Raw genomic sequence first — 18,795 nt, 5'->3', positions numbered from 1 at the left:
ATCTCAATTTAGTCTGTCCTGCGGAGCTTACAATCTATTATTACACTGGATACGTAAGTGATTGGGAAGGGTATAGACCTCTGGCCATACAGAAGCTGTTCTCTGTTACTGACCCCCTGCCCTCCCCCTGGGGTGTATCCGGTTACTGTGGTATTTTAGTCAATGTCACAAGCATTAGGACATGACGCTCTGTATCCCAGACAGCTGCTATTACCCCGACCTTTCAGTGACAGTCGGCGAGGGGGGTGTACGGAGACCTCAGCCCGTTTAATGTCATGTTTCTCTGGCTCCCTGAGCTCATTACTTGCTCTAATCAGTGACTTTGTTCTGTGGTCTCTGAGTTGTATTACAGGCTGCCACCTGCTGCTATTATAACCTATTGCAGACACCCCCTCAGGCTCTCCTCTGTAACCTTCCCAATTCTTCAATGAAATGTGGGCAGAGAGATGAGGAGACCCCCCCCCCCAGCCCTGGCCCCGTCCCCAGACCCTGCTCACCCCTCCCAGGTTATACACTCACTTTGTTCTTACACCTCTCCAACCACTGGCAGAGACTCAAGGTATGTCTCCTGGTCCCACCACTTACTGTCACTCTGTGGGTCTCTTTCTGTCCCTTCTCTGCTGCCCCCATCCCTGGGAGCCGGTCACTGGTTCTACAGCCTCTGTCCCTGTCACTAACCCCCTCTTTCCTCCTCGGGTCTCTTGCTGTCTCCCTCAGGATCCCTGACCTGGTCCCCAGCCCCCCAGTCAGTGTGATTCCCTGGTCTAGTGATATTCTAACCCTCCCCTCTTCTTCTCTCCCAGATACAAGGTCACAGAAGGATTTGTCTGAATATATGACCCTGAGCTGAGCTATATCCAGGAGAAGTAAATATGCCATCTGGAGGGTTTCAGCCCATTGAGGGGGGACAGGTAAATATGGGCCTGACACTGAGGAGGGACAGGAGAAGATCCCCTATGGACAGGTGTAACCACCTCTCTGTCTTATAGCAGGTTGTCCGTGCAGGTGTCACAAGGACTCTGGTTCTGTCTGTCTTCACCGCAATCTTGGGATCATTCCAGTTTGGATATAACATTGGTGTCATCAACGCGCCCCAAAGGGTAGGTGAGAGGAGACTGCCCAGCGGTCCTGACCTGTGAGGTGGGGTCTCAGGGTGTCAGTATGGGTCACACTGCTGGAGAGATGAAGATTGTCACTGTCACTTTCACCTATGTGCTGCGTGATGTGTAACTATTACATATGTGTTACATACGTGGCCACACAGAGTTCATGGAAGATGCCAATATGTGATGTGCTAGTGAGGGGAGGCCTGACGCACATGTATATAACTCAGTGTATAGAGGAAAATGCTCATTACATGATGTCAGTTCCCAGTAGTGTCCTATATACAATAGGAGCAGCGTCCAAACTGTCACAGGTACATGGCGGTTATTATATCATATGTTCAGTTACTCACTGTATAGAGGAGAAGACATGTTACATATGGGGGATATAGTGGTGAGGTGTGTATGTATATCACTGTATAGAGGAGAAGACATGTTACATATGGGGACATAGGGGTGAGGTGTGTATGTGTATCACTGTATATAGAAGAAGACATGTTACATATGGGGATATAGGGGTGAGGTGTGTATGTATATCACTGTATAGAGGAGAAGACATGTTACATATGGGGGATATAGGGGTGAGGTGTGTATGTATATCACTGTATAGAGGAGAAGACATGTTACATATGGGGGATATAGGGGTAAGGTGTGTATGTGTATCACTGTATAGAGGAGAAGACATGTTACATATGGGGGATATAGGGGTGAGGTGTGTATGTGTATCACTGTATAGAGGAGAAGACATGTTACATATGGGGATATAGGGGTGAGGTGTGTATGTGTATCACTGTATAGAGGAGAAGACATGTTACATATGGGGATATAGGGGTGAGGTGTGTATGTGTATCACTGTATAGAGGAGAAGACATGTCACATATGGGGGATATAGGGGTGAGGTGTGTATGTGTATCACTGTATAGGGGAGAAGACATGTTACATATGGGGATATAGGGGTGAGGTGTGTATGTGTATCACTGTATAGGAAAGAAGACATGTTACATATGGGGATATAGGGATGAGGTGTGTATCACTGTATAGAGGAGAAGACATGTTACATATGGGGGATATAGGGGTGAGATGTGTATGTGTATCACTGTATAGAGGAGAAGACATGTTACACATGGGGATATAGGGGTGAGGTGTGTATGTGTATCACTGTATAAAGGAGAAGACATGTTACATATGGGGATATAGGGGTGAGGTGTGTATGTGTATCACTGTATAGATGAGAAGACATGTTACATATGGGGGATATAGAGGTGAGGTGTGTATGTGTATCACTGTATAGAGGAGAAGACATGTTACATATGGGGGATATAGGGGTGAGGTGTGTATGTGTATCAATGTATAGAGGAGAAGACATGTTACATATGGGGATATAGGGGTGAGGTATGTATGTGTATCACTGTATAGAGGAGAAGACATGTTACATATGGCGATATAGGGGTGAGGTGTGTATGTGTACCACTGTATAGAGGAGAAGACATGTTACATATGGGAGATATAGTGGTGAGGGATGTATGTGTATCACTGTATAGAGGAGAACACATGTTACATATGGGAGATATAGTGGTGAGGGATGTATATGTATCACTGTATAGAGGAGAAGACATGTCACATATGGGGGTTATAGGGGTGAGGTGTGTATGCATATCACTGTATAGAGGAGAAGACATGTTACATATGGGGATATAGGGATGAGGAGTGTATGTGTATCACTGTATAGAGGAGAACACATGTTACATATGGGGATATAGGGGTGAGGTGTGTATGTGTATCACTGTATAGAGGAGAAGACATGTTACATATGGGGATATAGAGGTGAGGTGTGTATGTGTATCACTGTATAGAGGAGAAGACATGTTACATATGGGGATATAGGGGTGAGGTGTGTATGTGTATCACTGTATAGAGGAGAAGACATGTTACATATGGGGATATAGGGGTGAGGTATGTATGTGTATCACTGTATAGAGGAGAAGACATGTTACATATGGGGGATACAGGAGTGAGGTGTGTATGTGTATCACTGTATATAGGAGAAGACATGTTACATATGGGGATATAGGGGTGAGGTGTGTATGTATATCACTGTATATAGGAGAAGACATGTTACATATGGGAGATATAGTGGTGAGGGATGTATGTATATCACTGTATAGAGGAGAAGACATGTTACATATGGGGGTTATAGGGGGGAGGTGTGTATGTTTATCCCTGTATAGAGGAGAAGACATGTTACATATGGGGATATAGGGGTGAGGTGTGTATGTATATCCCTGTATAGAGGAGAAGACATGTTACATATGGGAGAAATAGTGGTGTGGGATGTATGTGTATCACTGTATAGGGAAGAAGATATGTTACATATGGGGGATATAGGGGTGAGGTGTGTATATGTATCACTGTATAGAGGAGATGACATGTGACATATGGGGGTTATAGGGGATAGGTGTGTATGTATATCTCTGTATAGAGGAGAAGACATGTTACATATGGGGATATAGCGGTGAGGTGTGTATGTGTATCACTGTATATAGGAGAAGACATGTTACATATCGGGATATAGGGGTGAGGTGTGTATGTGTATCACGGTATAGAGGAGAAGACATGTTACATATGGGGGATATAGGGGTGAGGTGTGTATGTGTATCACTGTATAGAGGAGAAGACATGTTACATATGGGAGATATAGGGGTGAGGTATGTATGTGTATCACTGTATAGAGGAGAAGACATGTTACATATGGGGATACAGGAGTGAGGTGTGTATGTGTATCACTGTATAGAGGAGAAGACATGTTACATATGGGGATATAGGGGTGAGGTGTGAATGTGTATCACTGTATAGAGGAGAAGACATGTTACATATGGGGATATAGGGGTGAGGTGTGTATGTATATCACTGTATAGGGGAGAAGACATGTTACATATGGGAATATATGGGTGAGGTGTATGTGTATCACTGTATATTGGAGAAGACATGTTACATATGTAGATATAGGGGTGAGTTGTATGTGTATCACTGTATAGGGGAGAAGACATGTTACATATGGGGATATAGGGGTGAGGTGTGTGTGTATCACTGTATAGAGGAGAAGACATGTTACATATGGGGATATAGGGGTGAGGTGTATGTGTATCACTGTATAGGGGAGAAGACATGTTGCATATGGGGGATATAGGGTGAGGTGTGTATGTGTATCACTGTATATAGGAGAAGACATGTTACGTATGGGGATATAGTGGTGAGGTGCGTATGTGTATCACTATATAGAGGAGAAGACATGTTACATATGGGGATATAGTGGTGAGGTGTGTATGTGTATCACTGTATAGAGGAGGACATGTTACATATGGGGATATATGGGTGAGGTGTGTATATGTATCACTGTATAGAGGAGAAGACATGTTACATATGGGGATATAAGTGTGAGGTGTGTATGTGTATCACTGTATAGAGGAGAAGTCATGTTACATATGGGGGATATAGGGGTGAGGTGTGTATGTGTATCACTGTATAGAGGAGAAGACATGTTACATATGGGGATATAGGGGTGAGGTGTGTATGTGTATCACTGTATAGAGGAGAAGACATGTTACATATGGGGATATAGGGGTGAGGTGTGTATGTATATCACTGTATAGAGGAGAAGACATGTTACATATCGGGATATAGGGGTGAGGTGTGTATGTGTATCACTGTATAGAGGAGAAGACATGTTACATATGGGGATATAGGGGTGAGGTGTGTATGTGTATCACTGTATAGAGGAGAAGACATGTTACGTATGGGGATATAGTGGTGAGTTGTGTATGTGTATCACTGTATAGAGGAGAAGACATGTTACATATGGGGATATAGGGGTGAGGTGTGTATGTATATCACTGTATAGGGGAGAACACATGTTACATATGGGGATATAGGGGTGAGGTGTGTATGTGTATCACTGTATAGAGGAGAAGACATGTTACATATGGGGATATAGAGGTGAGGTGTGTATGTGTATCACTGTATAGAGGAGAAGAAATGTTACATATGGGGATATAGGGGTGAGGTGTGTATGTATATCACTGTAAAGAGGAGAAGACATGTTACATATGGGGATATAGGGGTGAGCTGTGTATGTATATCACTGTATAGAGGAGAAGACATGTTACATATGGGGATATAGGGGTGAGGTGTGTATGTGTATCACTGTATAGAAGAGAAGACATGTTACATATGGGGATATAGGGGTGAGGTGTGTATGTGCATCACTGTATAGGGGAGAAGATATGTTACATATGGGGGATATAGGGGTGAGGTGTGTATGTGTATCACTGTATAGAGGAGAAGACATGTTACATATGGGGATATAGGGGTGAGGTGTGTATGTATATCACTGTATAGAGGAGAAGACATGTTACATATGGGGATATAGGGGTGAGGTGTGTATGTGTATCACTGTATAGAGGAGAAGACATGTTACATATGGGGATATAGGGGTGAGGTGTGTATGTGCATCACTGTATAGGGGAGAAGATATGTTACATATGGGGGATAGAGGGGTGAGGTGTGTATGTGTATCACTGTATAGAGGAGAAGACATGTTACGTATGGGGATATAGTGGTGAGTTGTGTATGTGTATCACTGTATAGAGGAGAAGACATGTTACATATGGGGATATAGGGGTGAGGTGTGTATGTGTATCACTGTATAGAGGAGAACACATGTTACATATGGGGATATAGGGGTGAGGTGTGTATGTGTATCACTGTATAGAGGAGAAGACATGTTACATATGGGGATATAGAGGTGAGGTGTGTATGTGTATCACTGTATAGAGGAGAAGACATGTTACATATGGGGATATAGGGGTGAGGTGTGTATGTGTATCACTGTATAGAGGAGAAGACATGTTACAAATGGGGATACAGGAGTGAGGTGTGTATGTGTATCACTGTATATAGGAGAAGACGTTACATATGGGGATATAGGGGTGAGGGATGTAAGTGTATCACTGTATAGAGGAGAAGACATGTTACGTATGGGGGTTATAGGGGTGTGGTGTGTATGTATATCACTGTATATAGGAGAAGACATGTTACATATGGGAGATATAGTGGTGAGGGATGTATGTATATCACTGTATATAGGAGAAGGCATGTTACATATGGGGGTGATAGGGGTGAGGTGTGTATGTATATCACTGTATAGAGGAGAAGACATGTTACATATGGGAGATATAGTGGTGAGGGATGTATGTGTATCACTGTATAGGGGAGAAGATATGTTACATATGGGGGATATAGGGGTGAGGTGTGTATGTGTATCACTGTATAGAGGAGAAGACATGTTACATATGGGCATATAGAGGTGAGGTGTGTATGTGTATCACTGTATAGAGGAGAAGACATGTTACATATGGGGATATAGGGGTGAGGTGTGTATGTGTATCACTGTATAGAGGAGAAGACATGTTACATATGGGGATATAGTGGTGAGGTGTGTATGTGTATCACTATATAGAGGAGAAGACATGTTACATATGGGGATATAGTGGTGAGGTGTGTATGTGTATCACTGTATAGAGGAGGACATGTTACATATGGGGATATATGGGTGAGGTGTGTATATGTATCACTGTATAGAGGAGAAGACATGTTACATATGGGGATATAAGTGTGAGGTGTGTATGTGTATCACTGTATAGAGGAGATGACATGTTACATATGGGGATATAAGTGTGAGGTGTGTATGTGTATCACTGTATAGAGGAGAAGTCATGTTACATATGGGGGATATAGGGCTGAGGTGTGTATGTGTATCACTGTATAGAGGAGAAGACATGTTACATATGGGGATATAGGGGTGAGGTGTGTATGTGTATCACTGTATAGAGGAGAAGACAAGTCACATATGGCGGTTATAGGGGTGTGGTGTGTATGCATATCACTGTATAGAGGAGAAGACATGTTACATATGGGGATATAGGGGTGAGGTGTGTATGTATATCACTGTATAGAGGAGAAGACATGTTACATATGGGGATATAGGGGTGAGGTGTGTATGTGTATCACTGTATAGAGGAGAAGACATGTTACATATGGGGATATAGGGGTGAGGTGTGTATGTGCATCACTGTATAGGGGAGAAGATATGTTACATATGGGGGATATAGGGGTGAGGTGTGTATGTGTATCACTGTATAGAGGATAAGACATGTTACGTATTGGGATATAGTGGTGAGTTGTGTATGTGTATCACTGTAAAGAGGAGAACACATGTAACATATGGGGATATAGGGGTGAGGTGTGTATGTATATCACTGTATAGAGGAGAAGACACGTTACATATGGGGATATAGGGGTGATGTGTGTATGTGTATCACTGTAAAGAGGAGAACACATGTAACATATGGGGATATAGGGGTGAGGTGTGTATGTGTATCACTGTATAGAGGAGAAGACATGTTACATATGGGGAAATAGAGGTGAGGTGTGTATGTGTATCACTGTATAGAGGAGAAGACATGTTACATATGGGGATATAGGGGTGAGGTATGTATGTGTATCACTGTATAGAGGAGGACATGTTACATATGGGGATATAGTGGTGAGGTGTGTATGTGTATCACTGTATAGAGGAGGACATGTTACATATGGGGATATATGGGTGAGGTGTGTATGTGTATCACTGTATAGAGGAGAAGTCATGTTACATATGGGGGATATAGGGGTGAGGTGTGTGTGTGTATCACTGTATAGAGGAGAAGACATGTTACATATGGGGATATAGGGGTGAGGTGTGTATGTGTATCATTGTATAAAGGAGAAACATGTTACATATGGGGATATAGAGGTGAGGTGTGTATGTGTATCACTGTATAGGGGAGAAGACATGTTACATATGGGGGATATAGGGGTAAGGTGTGTATGTGTATCACTGTATAGAGGAGAAGACATGTTACATCTGGGGATATAGGGGTGAGGTGTGTATGTGTATCACTGTATAAAGGAGAAGACATGTTACATTTGGGGGATATAGGGGAGAGGTGTGTATGTGTATCATTGTATAAAGGAGAAACATGTTACATCTGGGGATATAGGGGTGAGGTGTGTATGTGTATCACTGTATAGAGGAGAAGACATGTTACATCTGGGGATATAGGGGTGAGGTGTGTATGTGTATCACTGTATAAAGGAGAAGACATGTTACATTTGGGGGATATAGGGGTGAGGTGTGTATGTGTATCACTGTATAGAGGAGAAGACATGTTACATATGGGGATATAGGGGTGAGGTGTGTATGTGTATCACTGTATAGAGGAGAATACATGTTACATATGGGGATATAGTGGTGAGGTGTGTATGTGTATCATTGTATAGAGGAGAAGACATGTTACATATGGAGGATATAGGATTGAGGTGTGTATGTGTATCACTGTATAGAGGAGAAGACATGTTACATATGGGGATATAGGGATGAGGTGTGTATGTGTATCTCTGTATAGGGGTGAAGACATGTTACATATGGGGATATAGGGGTGAGGTGTGTATGTGTATCTCTGTATAGGGGTGAAGACATGTTACATATGGGGATATAGGGGTGAGGTGTGTATGTGTATCTCTGTATAGAGGAGAAGACATGTTACATATGGAGGATATAGGGGTGAGGTGTGTATGTGTATCACTGTATAGAGGAGAAGACATGTTACATATGGGGATATAGGGGTGAGGTGTGTATGTGTATCACTGTATATAGGAGAAGACATGTTACATATGGGGATGTAGGGGTGAGGTGTGTATGTGTATCATTGTATAGGAGAGAAGACATGTTACATATGGGGATATAGTGGTGAGGTGTGTATGTGTATCACTGTATAGAGGAGAAGACAAGTTACATATGGGGATATAGTGGTGAGGTGTGTATGTGTATCATTGTATAGGAGAGAAGACATGTTACATATGGGGATATAGGGGTGAGGTGTGTATGTGTATCACTGTATAAAGGAGAAGACTTGTTACTTTTGGGGGATATAGGGGTGAGGTGTGTATGTGTATCACTGTATAGAGGAGAAGACATGTTACATATGGAGGATATAGGGGTGAGGTGTGTATGTGTATCACTGTATAGAGGAGAAGACATGTTATATATGGAGGATATAGGGGTGAGGTGTGTATGTGTATCACTGTATAGAGGAGAAGACATGTTACATATGGGGATATAGGGGTGAGGTGTGTATGTGTATCACTGTATATAGGAGAAGACATGTTACATATGGGGATATAGGGGTGAGGTGTGTATGTGTATCATTGTATAGGAGAGAAGACATGTTACATATGGGGAAATAGGGGTGAGGTGTGTATGTGTATCACTGTATAGAGGAGAAGACATGTTACATATGGGGATATAGTGGTGAGGTGTGTATGTGTATCATTGTATAGGAGAGAAGACATGTTACATATGGGGATATAGGGGTGAGGTGTGTATGTGTATCACTGTATAAAGGAGAAGACTTGTTACTTTTGGGGGATATAGGGGTGAGGTGTGTATGTGTATCACTGTATAGAGGAGAAGACATGTTACATATGGAGGATATAGGGGTGAGGTGTGTATGTGTATCACTGTATAGAGGAGAAGACATGTTATATATGGAGGATATAGGGGTGAGGTGTGTATGTGTATCACTGTATAGAGGAGAAGACATGTTACATATGGGGGATATAGGGGTGAGGTGTGTATGTGTATCACTGTATAAAGGAGAAGACATGTTACATATGGGGGATATAGGGGTGAGGTGTGTATGTCTATCACTGTATAGAGGAGAAGACATGTTACATATGAGGATATAGAGGTGAGGTGTGTATGTGTATCACTGTATAGAGGAGAAGACATGTTACATATGGGGATATAGGGGTGAGGTGTGTATGTGTATCACTGCATAGAGGAGAAGACATGTTACATATGGGGATACAGGAGTGAGGTGTGTATGTGTATCACTGTATAGGGGAGAAGACATATTACATATGGGGATATAGGCGAGAGGTGTGTATGTATATCTCTGTATAGAGGAGAAGACATGTTACATATGGGGATATAGGGGTGAGGTGTGTATGTATATCACTGTATAGAGGAGAAGACATGTTACATATGGGGATATAGGGGTGAGGTGTGTATGTATATCACTGTATAGAGGAGAAGACATGTTACATACCGGGGATAAAGGAGTGAGATGTGTATCACTGTATAGAGGAGAAGACATGTTACATATGGGGATATAGGGGTGAGGTGTGTATGTGTATCACTGTATAGAGGAGAAGACATGTTACATATGGGGATATAGTCGTGAGGTGTGTATGTGTATCACTGTATAGAGGAGAAGACATGTTACATATGGGGATATAGTGGTGAGGTGTGTATGTGTATCACTGTATAGAGGAGAAGACATGTTACATATGGGGGATATAGGGGTGAGGTGTGTATGTGTATCACTGTATAGAGGAGAAGACATGTTACATATGGGGATATAGGGGTGAGGTGTGTATGTGTATCACTGTATAGAGGAGAAGACATGTTACATATGGGGATATAGTCGTGAGGTGTGTATGTGTATCACTGTATAGAGGAGAAGACATGTTACATATGGGGATATAGTGGTGAGGTGTGTATGTGTATCACTGTATAGAGGAGAAGACATGTTACATATGGGGGATATAGGGGTGAGGTGTGTATGTGTATCACTGTATAGAGGAGAAGACATGTTACATATGGGGATATAGTGGTGAGGTGTGTATGTGTATCACTGTATAGAGGAGAAGATATGTTACATATGGGGGATATAGGGGTGAGGTGTGTATGTGTATCACTGTATATAGGAGAAGACATGTTACATTTGGGGGATATAGTGGTGAAGTGTGTATGTGTATCACTGTATAGAGGAGAAGACATGTTACATCTGGGGATATAGGGGTGAGGTGTGTATGTGTATCACTGTATAGAAGAGAAGACATGTTACATATGGGGATATAGGGGTGAGGTGTGTATGTGCATCACTGTATAGGGGAGAAGATATGTTACATATGGGGGATATAGGGGTGAGGTGTGTATGTGTATCACTGTATAGAGGAGAAGACATGTTACATATGGGGATATAGGGGTGAGGTGTGTATGTATATCACTGTATAGAGGAGAAGACATGTTACATATGGGGATATAGGGGTGAGGTGTGTATGTGTATCACTGTATAGAGGAGAAGACATGTTACATATGGGGATATAGGGGTGAGGTGTGTATGTGCATCACTGTATAGGGGAGAAGATATGTTACATATGGGGGATATAGGGGTGAGGTGTGTATGTGTATCACTGTATAGAGGAGAAGACATGTTACGTATGGGGATATAGTGGTGAGTTGTGTATGTGTATCACTGTATAGAGGAGAAGACATGTTACATATGGGGATATAGGGGTGAGGTGTGTATGTGTATCACTGTATAGAGGAGAACACATGTTACATATGGGGATATAGGGGTGAGGTGTGTATGTGTATCACTGTATAGAGGAGAAGACATGTTACATATGGGGATATAGAGGTGAGGTGTGTATGTGTATCACTGTATAGAGGAGAAGACATGTTACATATGGGGATATAGGGGTGAGGTGTGTATGTGTATCACTGTATAGAGGAGAAGACATGTTACAAATGGGGATACAGGAGTGAGGTGTGTATGTGTATCACTGTATATAGGAGAAGACGTTACATATGGGGATATAGGGGTGAGGGATGTAAGTGTATCACTGTATAGAGGAGAAGACATGTTACGTATGGGGGTTATAGGGGTGTGGTGTGTATGTATATCACTGTATATAGGAGAAGACATGTTACATATGGGAGATATAGTGGTGAGGGATGTATGTATATCACTGTATATAGGAGAAGGCATGTTACATATGGGGATATAGGGGTGAGGTGTGTATATGTATCACTGTATAGAGGAGAAGACATGTGACATATGGGGGTGATAGGGGTGAGGTGTGTATGTATATCACTGTATAGAGGAGAAGACATGTTACATATGGGAGATATAGTGGTGAGGGATGTATGTGTATCACTGTATAGGGGAGAAGATATGTTACCTATGGGGGATATAGGGGTGAGGTGTGTATGTGTATCACTGTATAGAGGAGAAGACATGTTACATATGGGCATATAGAGGTGAGGTGTGTATGTGTATCACTGTATAGAGGAGAAGACATGTTACATATGGGGATATAGGGGTGAGGTGTGTATGTGTATCACTGTATAGAGGAGAAGACATGTTACATATGGGGATATAGTGGTGAGGTGTGTATGTGTATCACTATATAGAGGAGAAGACATGTTACATATGGGGATATAGTGGTGAGGTGTGTATGTGTATCACTGTATAGAGGAGGACATGTTACATATGGGGATATATGGGTGAGGTGTGTATATGTATCACTGTATAGAGGAGAAGACATGTTACATATGGGGATATAAGTGTGAGGTGTGTATGTGTATCACTGTATAGAGGAGATGACATGTTACATATGGGGATATAAGTGTGAGGTGTGTATGTGTATCACTGTATAGAGGAGAAGTCATGTTACATATGGGGGATATAGGGCTGAGGTGTGTATGTGTATCACTGTATAGAGGAGAAGACATGTTACATATGGGGATATAGGGGTGAGGTATGTATGTGTATCACTGTATAGAGGAGAAGACAAGTCACATATGGCGGTTATAGGGGTGTGGTGTGTATGCATATCACTGTATAGAGGAGAAGACATGTTACATATGGGGATATAGGGGTGAGGTGTGTATGTATATCACTGTATAGAGGAGAAGACATGTTACATATGGGGATATAGGGGTGAGGTGTGTATGTGTATCACTGTATAGAGGAGAAGACATGTTACATATGGGGATATAGGGGTGAGGTGTGTATGTGCATCACTGTATAGGGGAGAAGATATGTTACATATGGGGGATATAGGGGTGAGGTGTGTATGTGTATCACTGTATAGAGGATAAGACATGTTACGTATTGGGATATAGTGGTGAGTTGTGTATGTGTATCACTGTAAAGAGGAGAACACATGTAACATATGGGGATATAGGGGTGAGGTGTGTATGTATATCACTGTATAGAGGAGAAGACACGTTACATATGGGGATATAGGGGTGATGTGTGTATGTGTATCACTGTAAAGAGGAGAACACATGTAACATATGGGGATATAGGGGTGAGGTGTGTATGTGTATCACTGTATAGAGGAGAAGACATGTTACATATGGGGATATAGGGGTGAGGTATGTATGTGTATCACTGTATAGAGGAGGACATGTTACATATGGGGATATAGTGGTGAGGTGTGTATGTGTATCACTGTATAGAGGAGGACATGTTACATATGGGGATATATGGGTGAGGTGTGTATGTGTATCACTGTATAGAGGAGAAGTCATGTTACATATGGGGGATATAGGGGTGAGGTGTGTATGTGTATCACTGTATAGAGGAGAAGACATGTTACATATGGGGATATAGGGGTGAGGTGTGTATGTGTATCATTGTATAAAGGAGAAACATGTTACATATGGGGATATAGAGGTGAGGTGTGTATGTGTATCACTGTATAGGGGAGAAGACATGTTACATATGGGGGATATAGGGGTAAGGTGTGTATGTGTATCACTGTATAGAGGAGAAGACATGTTACATCTGGGGATATAGGGGTGAGGTGTGTATGTGTATCACTGTATAAAGGAGAAGACATGTTACATTTGGGGGATATAGGGGAGAGGTGTGTATGTGTATCATTGTATAAAGGAGAAACATGTTACATCTGGGGATATAGGGGTGAGGTGTGTATGTGTATCACTGTATAGAGGAGAAGACATGTTACATCTGGGGATATAGGGGTGAGGTGTGTATGTGTATCACTGTATAAAGGAGAAGACATGTTACATTTGGGGGATATAGGGGTGAGGTGTGTATGTGTATCACTGTATAGAGGAGAAGACATGTTACATATGGGGATATAGGGGTGAGGTGTGTATGTGTATCACTGTATAGAGGAGAATACATGTTACATATGGGGATATAGTGGTGAGGTGTGTATGTGTATCATTGTATAGAGGAGAAGACATGTTACATATGGAGGATATAGGATTGAGGTGTGTATGTGTATCACTGTATAGAGGAGAAGACATGTTACATATGGGGATATAGGGATAAGGTGTGTATGTGTATCTCTGTATAGGGGTGAAGACATGTTACATATGGGGATATAGGGGTGAGGTGTGTATGTGTATCTCTGTATAGGGGTGAAGACATGTTACATATGGGGATATAGGGGTGAGGTGTGTATGTGTATCTCTGTATAGAGGAGAAGACATGTTACATATGGAGGATATAGGGGTGAGGTGTGTATGTGTATCACTGTATAGAGGAGAAGACATGTTACATATGGGGATATAGGGGTGAGGTGTGTATGTGTATCACTGTATATAGGAGAAGACATGTTACATATGGGGATATAGGGGTGAGGTGTGTATGTGTATCATTGTATAGGAGAGAAGACATGTTACATATGGGGATATAGTGGTGAGGTGTGTATGTGTATCACTGTATAGAGGAGAAGACATGTTACATATGGGGATATAGTGGTGAGGTGTGTATGTGTATCATTGTATAGGAGAGAAGACATGTTACATATGGGGATATAGGGGTGAGGTGTGTATGTGTATCACTGTATAAAGGAGAAGACTTGTTACTTTTGGGGGATATAGGGGTGAGGTGTGTATGTGTATCACTGTATAGAGGAGAAGACATGTTACATATGGAGGATATAGGGGTGAGGTGTGTATGTGTATCACTGTATAGAGGAGAAGACATGTTATATATGGAGGATATAGGGGTGAGGTGTGTATGTGTATCACTGTATAGAGGAGAAGACATGTTACATATGGGGATATAGGGGTGAGGTGTGTATGTGTATCACTGTATATAGGAGAAGACATGTTACATATGGGGATATAGGGGTGAGGTGTGTATGTGTATCATTGTATAGGAGAGAAGACATGTTACATATGGGGAAATAGGGGTGAGGTGTGTATGTGTATCACTGTATAGAGGAGAAGACATGTTACATATGGGGATATAGTGGTGAGGTGTGTATGTGTATCATTGTATAGGAGAGAAGACATGTTACATATGGGGATATAGGGGTGAGGTGTGTATGTGTATCACTGTATAAAGGAGAAGACTTGTTACTTTTGGGGGATATAGGGGTGAGGTGTGTATGTGTATCACTGTATAGAGGAGAAGACATGTTACATATGGAGGATATAGGGGTGAGGTGTGTATGTGTATCACTGTATAGAGGAGAAGACATGTTATATATGGAGGATATAGGGGTGAGGTGTGTATGTGTATCACTGTATAGAGGAGAAGACATGTTACATATGGGGGATATAGGGGTGAGGTGTGTATGTGTATCACTGTATAAAGGAGAAGACATGTTACATATGGGGGATATAGGGGTGAGGTGTGTATGTCTATCACTGTATAGAGGAGAAGACATGTTACATATGAGGATATAGAGGTGAGGTGTGTATGTGTATCACTGTATAGAGGAGAAGACATGTTACATATGGGGATATAGGGGTGAGGTGTGTATGTGTATCACTGCATAGAGGAGAAGACATGTTACATATGGGGATACAGGAGTGAGGTGTGTATGTGTATCACTGTATAGGGGAGAAGACATATTACATATGGGGATATAGGCGAGAGGTGTGTATGTATATCTCTGTATAGAGGAGAAGACATGTTACATATGGGGATATAGGGGTGAGGTGTGTATGTATATCACTGTATAGAGGAGAAGACATGTTACATATGGGGATATAGGGGTGAGGTGTGTATGTATATCACTGTATAGAGGAGAAGACATGTTACATACCGGGGATAAAGGAGTGAGATGTGTATCACTGTATAGAGGAGAAGACATGTTACATATGGGGATATAGGGGTGAGGTGTGTATGTGTATCACTGTATAGAGGAGAAGACATGTTACATATGGGGATATAGTCGTGAGGTGTGTATGTGTATCACTGTATAGAGGAGAAGACATGTTACATATGGGGATATAGTGGTGAGGTGTGTATGTGTATCACTGTATAGAGGAGAAGACATGTTACATATGGGGGATATAGGGGTGAGGTGTGTATGTGTATCACTGTATAGAGGAGAAGACATGTTACATATGGGGATATAGGGGTGAGGTGTGTATGTGTATCACTGTATAGAGGAGAAGACATGTTACATATGGGGATATAGTCGTGAGGTGTGTATGTGTATCACTGTATAGAGGAGAAGACATGTTACATATGGGGATATAGTGGTGAGGTGTGTATGTGTATCACTGTATAGAGGAGAAGACATGTTACATATGGGGGATATAGGGGTGAGGTGTGTATGTGTATCACTGTATAGAGGAGAAGACATGTTACATATGGGGATATAGTGGTGAGGTGTGTATGTGTATCACTGTATAGAGGAGAAGATATGTTACATATGGGGGATATAGGGGTGAGGTGTGTATGTGTATCACTGTATATAGGAGAAGACATGTTACATTTGGGGGATATAGTGGTGAAGTGTGTATGTGTATCACTGTATAGAGGAGAAGACATGTTACATCTGGGGATATAGGGGTGAGGTGTGTATGTGTATCACTGTATAGAGGAGAAGACATGTTACATATGGGGATATAGGGGTGAGGTGTGTATGTGTATCACTGTATAAAGGAGAAGACATGTTACATTTGGGGGATATAGGGGTGAGGTGTGTATGTGTATCACTGTATAGAGGAGAAGACATGTTACATATGGGGATATAGGGGTGAGGTGTGTATCACTGTATAGAGGAGAAGACATGTTACATATGGGGATATAGGGGTGAGGTGTGTATGTGTATCATTGTATAAAGGAGAAACATGTTACATATGGGGATATAGTGGTGCGGTGTGTATGTGTATCACTGTATAGAGGAGAAGACATGTTACATATGGTGATATAGGGGTGAGGTGTGTATGTGTATCACTGTATAGAGGAGAAGACATGTTACATATGGGGATATAGGGGTGAGGTGTGTATGTGTATCACTGCATAGAGGAGAAGACATGTTACATATGGGGATACAGGAGTGAGGTGTGTATGTGTATCACTGTATAGAGGAGAAGACATGTTCCATATGGGGATATAGGGGTGAGGTGTGTATGTGTATCACTGTATAGGGGAGAAGACATGTTACATATGGGGGATATAGGGGTAAGGTGTGTATGTGTATCACTGTATAGAGGAGAAGACATATTACATATGGGTATATAGGCGAGAGGTGTGTATGTGTATCATTGTATAAAGGAGAAACATGTTACATCTGGGGATATAGGGGTGAGGTGTGTATGTGTATCACTGTATAAAGGAGAAGACATGTTACATTTGGGGGATAAAGGAGTGAGGTGTGTATGTGTATCACTGTATAGAGGAGAAGACATGTTACATATGGGGATATAGGGGTGAGGTGTGTATGTGTAGCATTGTATAAAGGAGAAACATGTTACATATGGGGATATAGAGGTGAGGTGTGTATGTGTATCACTGTATAGGGGAGAAGACATGTTACATATGGGGGATATAAGTGTGAGGTGTGTATGTGTATCACTGTATAGAGGAGAAGACATGTTACATATGGGGATATAGGGGTGAAGTGTGTATGTGTACCACTGTATAGAGGAGAAGACATGTTACATATGGGGATATAGTGGTGAGGTGTGTATGTGTATCACTGTATACAGGAGAAGACATGTTACATATGTGGATATAGGGGTGAGGTGTGTATCACTGTATAGAGGAGAAGACATGTTACATATGGGGATATATAGTGGTGAAGTGTATATCACTGTATAGAAGAGAAGACATGTTACATATGGGGATATAGGGGTGAGGTGTGTATGTGTATCACTGTATAGGAGAGAAGACATGTTACATATGGGGGATATAGAGGTGAGGTGTGTATGTGTATCACTGTATAGAGGAGAAGACGTTACATATGGGGGATATAGGGGTGAAGTGTGTATGTGTATCACTGTATACAGGAGAAGACATGTTACATATGTGGATATAGGGGTGAGGTGTGTATCACTGTATAGAGGAGAAGACATGTTACATATGGGGATACAGGAGTGAGGTGTGTATGTGTTTCTCTGTATAGAGGAGAAGACATGTTACATATGGGGATATAGGGGTGAGGTGTGTATGTGTATCATTGTATAAAGGAGAAACATGTTACATATGGGGATATAGGGGTGAGGTGTGTATGTGTATCACTGTATAGAGGAGAAGACATGTTACATATGGGGGATATAGGGGTGAGGTGTGTATGTGTATCACTGTATAGAGGAGAAGACATGTTACATATGGGGATATAGGGGAGAGGTGTGTATGTGTATCACTGTATAGAGGAGAAGACATGTTACATATGGGGATATAGGGGTGAGGTGTGTATGTGTTTCTCTGTATAGAGGAGAAGACATGTTACATATGGGGATATAGGGGTGAGGTGTGTATGTGTATCATTGTATAAAGGAGAAACATGTTACATATGGGGA

The 18,795-nt window shown here is 41.8% G+C and overlaps 1 protein-coding gene across 1 annotated transcript in view; it reads left to right on the top strand.

Moving 5' to 3' along the window:
* Positions 1-616: 616 nt before the first annotated feature.
* The window catches only part of LOC148442472 (solute carrier family 2, facilitated glucose transporter member 4-like), a 261,582-nt gene continuing 243,403 nt past the window's right edge, over positions 617-18,795 (top strand). The window contains exons 1-2 of the mRNA XM_088463908.1: positions 617-911; positions 990-1,100. Coding sequence (XP_088320034.1) covers positions 873-911; positions 990-1,100 — 150 coding nt within the window. The 5' untranslated portion in view covers positions 617-872. The remainder of the gene's footprint in view (positions 912-989; positions 1,101-18,795) is intronic.

The sequence above is a fragment of the Taudactylus pleione genome, unplaced genomic scaffold, assembly GCF_031769625.1.
Source record: "Taudactylus pleione unplaced genomic scaffold, aTauple2 ptg001496l, whole genome shotgun sequence".
NCBI lineage: Eukaryota > Metazoa > Chordata > Amphibia > Anura > Myobatrachidae > Taudactylus > Taudactylus pleione.
Note: the sequence above shows the minus strand (reverse complement) of the source record. Positions and strands in the feature narration are given on the sequence as shown.